General features: G+C 39.6%; 1 protein-coding gene across 1 annotated transcript; it reads right to left on the reverse strand.

Moving 5' to 3' along the window:
* Positions 1-1264: 1264 nt before the first annotated feature.
* LOC131151300 (glycine-rich cell wall structural protein-like) lies at positions 1265-2917 on the reverse strand. Its single transcript, XM_058102555.1, has one exon. It carries the CDS (start codon positions 2915-2917, stop codon positions 1265-1267), a length of 1653 nt encoding a protein of 550 aa, XP_057958538.1.
* Between the last annotated feature and the right edge of the window lie 5227 nt (positions 2918-8144).

The following is an 8144-nucleotide window of genomic DNA, read 5'->3' on the forward strand; positions in this document are numbered from 1 at the left end:
CATGCACATGGGCCTCTTGTTTTATTTATTTTTTATATGAACTAGACCCAATGTTTGTCCAGCCATCTTTAAGAATCCAAGCTACTTGCTTGTATTCTTTTCTCTTTAATAAAATTACCTTTCTTTAAAATAAAAGACTATTCTCAAGGTTTTGAGAAAGATTGTATTAAAGAAAAAATGATATGGAAAGAGGGGTAGTTTGTTGAGTTTAATCACGCTTAATTTTTGAATTAATTTGACTTGGTCACACTAGCCTAGCACCCTTTCAAATTGATTTTATATTAAATATCAAAATCTAATATTGCATAAAAATAGATATTAACTAAAATTTAATCATCACTCTATTAATATATGAAAACGTACAACGCGTCTTCCATCACTAGTGTAAATTAAGATTTGGAGAACTGAAGATAAACTTGTGACACCAAATCAATTGAGTACATCAAGCAAATAGTATAACCTAAAAGAGAGTACATCAAACAGTGGTCATTAAATGACAAGTCGCTATAAAATGCATAGATGCTTTTAACCGCAGTACTAGTGCCGCCTCTATTAATATATGGAAGCGTACAATGCATCTTTCATCACTAGTGTATTTAAGATTTGGAAAAGAACTTGTGACACTAAATCAATCAAGTACATCAAATAAATCGTATAACCTAAAAGCGAGTAGATCAAACAGTGATCATTAAATCACAAGTCGTGCTTTTAAATGCAGTACTAGTGCTGCCTCCTACTGTGCACCCATGCATGTGCATGCACAGGATTGCATTCATGTCCATCGGGTCACCTTGATTCCCTGAACTCTCTCTTTTTTCTTTCAATCTTTTATATTTTTGTTTTCTTGGGTTGTTCAACCATCGCAGGGATACTCTATAAGTATATATTAGCCAGATTTTCAACTATAGCAGGGAGTCGGCCAAATTTCACCATTTGCCACAAACACGTACGTACAAATTAAAGAAAATTTTTATTGATGATTGCAGAGAGTTATACGTTCACAAGCTCCATCCTCGTGCAACACTAGTATTTAGAAACACAGGAACCCTACTCCTATGCAGTGATACTAATTAATTGAGTACCACTCCTATACCAAAATTAATTAAGCCAAAAATATTCCAATATATATTGAGAGCCCCTTCTTGTCTCATGACGACTGCCATAATTAAACATTAATAGAGAATGAATTATTGTAAAATATTTTTTTTTTATTTTTAAGGAGTACTGATGCTTGTCATGTGCGGGCAAAAGGTCGACAGCAATTTCAATTGCGTCCACCGGCTCCAAAACCAGCTCCACCACCAAACCCTGCACCACCGCCCGCCCCAAATCCACCTCCGAAACCCCCACCACCACCAAAGCCACCGCCCCCACCACCTCCCCCACCCAATCCACCACCCGCTCCTCCACCACCTCCAAATCCTCCTCCAGCACCACCACCAGCACCGCCGCCCACTCCACCGCCTGCGCCACCACCTGCACCACCGCCTACTCCACCACCTCCACCGGCTCCACCACCTAAGCCCCCACCAGCTCCTCCGCCTGCCCCACCACCTAAGCCTGCACCTCCACCAGCTCCTCCGCCTAGCCCACCACCGGCTCCACCACCTAACCCCCCACCAGCTCCTCCGCCTGCCCCACCACCTAAGCCTGCTCCTCCACCAGCTCCTCCGCCTAAACCACCACCGGCTCCTCCACCAGCTCCTCCTCCAATCCCACCACCACCATGATGCCCAAATCCTCCACCTGCACCACCGCCTAATCCACCACCTCCGCCGGCTCCACCACCTGGCCCACCACCTAGCCCCCCACCAGCTCCTCCGCCTGCCCCACCACCTAGGCCTGCACCTCCACCAGGTCCTCCACCTAGCCCGCCACCGGCTCCTCCACCAGCACCACCTCCAGCTCCTCCAATCCCACCACCACCATGATGCCCAGATCCTCCACCTGCACCACCGCCTAATCCACCACCTCCACCGGCTCCACCACCTAACCCCCCACCAGCTCCTCCGCCTGCCCCACCACCTAAGCCTGCACCTCCACCAGCCCCTCCGCCTAGCCCTCCACCAGCCCCTCCGCCTAGCCCACCACCGGTTCCTCCACCAGCACCACCTCCAGCTCCTCCTCCAATCCCCCCACCACCACCATGATGCCCAAATCCCCCACCTGCACCACCACCACCTCCTACTCCAACTCCGCCACCACCACGATGCCCACCTCCTCCGCCTAAACCACCACCCGCTCCTCCTCCTGCTCCGCCACCAAAACCGCCACCAGCTCCTCCACCTGCCCCACAACCAGCTCCTCCCCCTATACCACCGCCTGCACCACCACCAGCTCCGCCACCAGCTCCTCCACCCAAACCACCGCCAGCACCACCACCAGCTCCTCCGCCCAAGCCACCGCCCGCACCGCCACCAGCTCCTCCACCTAGACCACCACCCACACCGCCACCAGCTCCACCACCTGCACCACCGCCGGCTCCTCCACCAAAACCACCACCGGCACCACCCCCCGCTCCTCCACCGATACCACCACCTGCACCACCGCCAATGCCACCACCACCAAAACCTCCCCCAAGGCCGCCACCTTTCCCAAATCTTCCATGCCTAAACCCCTTCCTAAAAATCCCATGCCCCAGTCCTCCTCCAACCCCGCCATAACCAGGTCCAAAGAAATGCTTATCATACCCAAAACCATAAACTGCATCATCTCCACTAACAACCGCTGCATCAACAACCGCCACAACCAACACAGTTACCACAACCCAATTACGAGCAGCAAGAACGGTAACCATTGTAGCCAGCTCAAACCGATTATTAAAGACCAAATTATATTGCATAGAAGAACAATATCCGGGAGAGTGAGTGAGCAAGCTACAGCTAGCTTGAGAGCGGAGGAGGAGGGAGCAACGCATTTATATATAGGGTGATGGATTAATTGCTGCAATAAAAATTATAGAAGGGTCCACCACGACACCCAACTGTTGCCATTTGCAAGGAGTAAATGAGTCCTTCACTGCAATTGGGTAGGTGTAGCATTTAAATCCCCAACCGTCCTCTCCTAGCTACACACAAGCAAATGATAGCTCTCTGTTGCATGCTCACCAATTAGAAGCTTTGACCTTGGGTGAGGGGTTGGTTATTAAATTCATTTTTAACCAGTTGGGTGTCAAAAAAACTTTTAATTCTTCCGGCTTAATCGGGTTTTATACAATTAGTCTGTTTCCAAGATGTGAATATGTGTTCATCATATCGAACCAATTAAGTTTGTAATAATTATGAAGTCCACAGGTCAACTTCATCTTCATTATGGGTCTCATTCATTGTGGATTTACATTAGCTTTCAATGGCGCAACCAAAGTCCCGCGTCCTTCATCTCTCTCTCCCCCCCCCCCCCCCCCCCCCCGGGGCGGCCGGGGGGGGCATACATATGGAAGAGACCAAATGCGTGCATGCAGCAGCATAACGGGAAAAGATGGCTTGGTGGTCAATTGGGTCAGGTAATTACAATGGCTAAATTGCTTCAACTTTATTTTAAGGAGGGAAAGTTATTGGGACTTTAAAACGGGCAATTAGCACTAATATTAATTTTACTCATTATTTTATAACATAATAATGAATTTATCCCCTTTTATCTTATTTTTCACTCCAAAAAAGAAGATTAAAGGGTAAAATTATCATTTAGTACATGAAAAGATAAATATTATCTACCATAAATTAACTAATTGAACCCGGGCGTTCGATCACAGCTGGAATCACAATTGGAATAGGAATAGAAAATTTCAAATCGAAAAATGGAATCTCTCATGCTTGGTTTGGCGCAGAATTAAAATCAAAATTATATATTGTCGTTGGTATACATAAACATATGAATCGAAAATGAATCTAATTTTTCAATTATGATATTTTATACTATATAGAAAAAAAAATTTGGGTAATTAATTTAATATGGAATAATTATAGTGCAAACATATATTTATTATACAATAGTATTTTATATTTTTACAATAATACCATTATCATCACGTACTTGATTAAACTTTGCACATTATATTTTATAATATTTTTTGTTATTAATATTTTTATTTAATTACAATATTACATTACAGTCATTATATTTTTAATAATATCAATATCATTGGGACATATAGTGTTGAGGCCCTTCGGGCATTCAACTAATCTATTAGGATAATGGGTCTATCCCTCTACCCTTCTCCACTTAAATACTAAGGTATTTTTTTCAAATGGAGAGTCGTAAGCCTCAAAATCATAACCTTGTAGGTCATTTAACAAGGAGAGCCTTGATCAGTTTACCACCTAAACAACCTTTGGAGGGCAATATCAAATATTATATTATATAATATTAGATTATATAATTTATTTTTTATATAAATAATAATATAGGAAGCCAATAACTATAGCATTATATTTTATTATTCAATAGTATTACATTATTTTGCATATTATATAATTATTTTATTGTTTTATACTTACAATTAATTATATTAATAGTTAATAATTTATTTATTTTTTAAGAAGGTAAAAGGATATATTAAAGCAATGAAACTAAACATAACTTACAAACTCAAGCCAGAAGGTTGAGAAACGAAATGGAAAACAACTGACACGAATGATTTAAATGATAGAGCAAAACACAAACATACAATTCTAACATGCCATAAACAACCAACCAAGAACAACCCCAACGAAGTAGCGGACAAATTAACCGCCTAAATAAGTTAAAATGCAATGAAAATTTTCCAACTCCAACTTTGAAAGAATGGGGTAGGACCTAGACCACTGAAGTAGGCAGGAGATGCACCTAGAAAGAATTTCAGCGGCTGAGGAGGAATGCTCCCTAAATAGTTAATCATTTATTTTAGTTTAAGTTTATAAATAATAATATGATAAATCAATAATCATACCACAATTATATCTTAGTATTATATTATTTAATACTACTCTATTATTTTTTGATAAATTATAATATTATTATATGTAATAATAAATTTAAATAATAATGGTTATAATATTTATATTAAAATATATTATTATGTAGTTATGTTTAATGCTATCAAGTATTAATATTATTTTTTTTTTTAAATTATGTAATGTATATATATTATATTGTATAAAATACTATATTACAATATGTACTCGTGCACGTATAATTAGTACACAATGGTATTATATTCTTTTAATATTATGTCATTATTAAATTTATCATACATTTATAATTAATGAAATTAACAATTAATTTTTATTTTAATTTAAAAGTATAAATAATAATATAATAAATCAATAATCATAAAATATTTATTTCATATAAATATTAATAAAAATTGGTTATAATATTTTATGTTAAAATATATCATTATATATTTATATTTAATTTTATCACAATATTAATATTTGTTAATTGATGTAATATATATTATATCATATAAAATATTATATTAAAATATGTATGTGAGCATACATGTGTGTATATGTATAGATGTGTGTGTGTATGTATGTATGTATATATGATGCATATGTATTATAGTGAATAGGATAATAGAGAATGTGTTTTTAGGTATCGGAATTTGATTCCAAACTAAGAGGCAAGAATCAAAATGTAAAATAAAGGGGAAATCTCATTTCTACATATAATGAGAATCAAAATGAGATTGTCGTAAACCAAAGGCTAGGAATTTGAATTAATCATTTCGATTATGATTCGTAATTTTGATTCTTGTTGGTGATCATTTTGACCAAATGACCAAACAAAGATTGGCAAGTCCTTTTTACCTTCCTCTAACTTTTACATTTTATTTCTGACTTTTAATTTCTTCTTCCTTTTGTCTTTTTTTAGCCGGCGTACGGGTCGAGTCTCTTATTTGTTATGTGATGCGGCGTACGAGCTGTGATTGATAAACTATGAAATGTCGACGTGCAAGGCCGATGATTTTTCACTTTGTATATGAAATGTGATATGATGATAGTGAATTGACAATTATTACTATAGAATAATGGTGTATCATGGTTTGGAATATGATATATGGTATCAAAACCTAGTTGGCTTGGTTTAGGCTTACACTAGACACGGTACCGTAGCTATGTGGTCACGTTTATCGTGATATTTGTGTTATCGTTATCGTACGGGGCAGCGACAGGATAGATAGTCGATGTGGTTATTGAAGTGTTGGCGCCCTAGTGTATGGACCAGTCTTGCAGACCCATCGTACTTACAGACATTTATTTTGACTTAACAATGGTCGATTAGCCATTGTCAGGTCCCGCCTTTGGGCCACACAATCCAGTCACGTGGGGGTAATACATGACATTAGTCAGCTAACCTACCAGGGATGTATTTGTATTATTATTATCATTATAAAAATGGATTATGTTTATGGAAACTCAGTATGTTTGGTTATTCTATGATTATACATGTTTTCCCAAAAATAATATTGATATTTTTACTAAATATGTTTATGTATGCTCTTATGTATAACACGGAATACTCATGTTGCCACACATTGGTATTAGTTTATTTTCCCTTAATAAGAGGTGTCTCAACCCAAATTATTTGATTATTTTAGGAACCCCAAATAGGAAAGCGGATAAAGCTCCACTGAGATAGATATCGCTGGTCTACCCTTTTCTGAAGGGTAAGTCTTTTTGGTAGGGTCAAATGGATGTTGTGGGAAATGACCCTAGGACTGGTCTTTGGAGATTTTGGGAGTTGTATTATGGATATAGTAAACTCTGGTTTTGTATTTAATGATATTCCAGGATATATATGATTTATGTTTTCCTGCTGCCTAGGCTTCTGCATTGTATTTTTGATATACCCCTAATACCCATGGGTACAGGTAGATTATGATATGTAAGATTTATTAATTTGAAAAAAAATGGTAAAATAGGCAGGTTGTTACAGTTTGGTATCACAGTCTAGGTTTGCAAGGTTCTGTAAACTTTAGAATGCAGTTGAAACAATGCCAGAGTATGAGAAAAAGATTTGAGATTTTGTTCTATAGTCTAGTTTGAAGGCAAGACTTCCGTGGTAGTTTCTATGTTTTTTCCTGGGGTGACGATTTCAAGAAAACCATAGTAAACTATTGTCGGGTCGTGTTCCTAGAATATAGAACTGGATTTAGGAATAGAATGGGGTTATTAAGATAAGGGACTATGTGGGGTGAGTGAAATATGGGGAATAGGTATCTAAATCATGTTTATTGTTTTTCAGGATGGACCTTGGAGGAGGTAGTGCCCACGCGAGTGGTAGTGATGGAGCAGGGCCCTTGACTGTAGGCGGGGCTGATTCTGACACAGTTTTATGCAGCGTGGCTCAGCAGGTTATGGTTGAGATCACTAGGAGCTCTAGAGAGCTGGGTGGTCCGTCTGTAAGGCATAGGTGCACTATAGAGAAGTTTACGAAGATGATCCTCCGAAATTTCAAGAGGGGTCGATCGTGTAGCCGCTGAGAATTGGATGCAAAAGATTGAGAAGATCTTGGTTGTGTTGCAGTGTATGGAAGAACAAAGGGTCCTCTTCACTGCCTATAAACTGGTAGGAGAGGCTAAGAGGTGGTGGACTGCAGTGAGGCTTCTGGAGCAACAGAGGACGATGCCAATAGCCATAACTTGGGACCAGTTTAAAGAGTTATTCTTTGACAGGTATTTCCTAGCCATAGTCAGGGAAGCTAAAGTGGAAGAGTTCCTGAATCTGAAACAGGGACAGCTGTCGGTACAGCAATATACGGCACGGTTTATAGAGCTCTCACGATTCGCTCCATATATTGTTTTTGATGAGATTAAGAAGGTGAGACAGTTTGAGAGAGGTTTGAGACAAGGTATATTCAAGCAGGTGGTAGTTCTGAAGATATACAACTTTGCTGAGTTGGTCGATAAAGCAGCTTTGGCTAAGATTAGCAAGCATATGGACACAGAGGAGCAGGGACAGAAGAAGAGACTTGCGTCATCAGGCTTTCAGCAGGGTCCTAGGCATGGTTAGTGGGGGAGAGGAAACTATGGTAGAGGATAGAAGCAGGTGGTTAGGGGTCATGAGGTGCAAGCGGTGCAGAATCCTCCTATCTGTCAGACTTGTGAGAGAAGGCACTGGGGAGAGTGTCGACTGGGATGAGTTGTCTGCTATCGCTGC

This window comes from Malania oleifera, chromosome 3 (genome assembly GCF_029873635.1).
Source record: "Malania oleifera isolate guangnan ecotype guangnan chromosome 3, ASM2987363v1, whole genome shotgun sequence".
Classification (NCBI taxonomy): Eukaryota; Viridiplantae; Streptophyta; class Magnoliopsida; order Santalales; family Ximeniaceae; genus Malania; species Malania oleifera.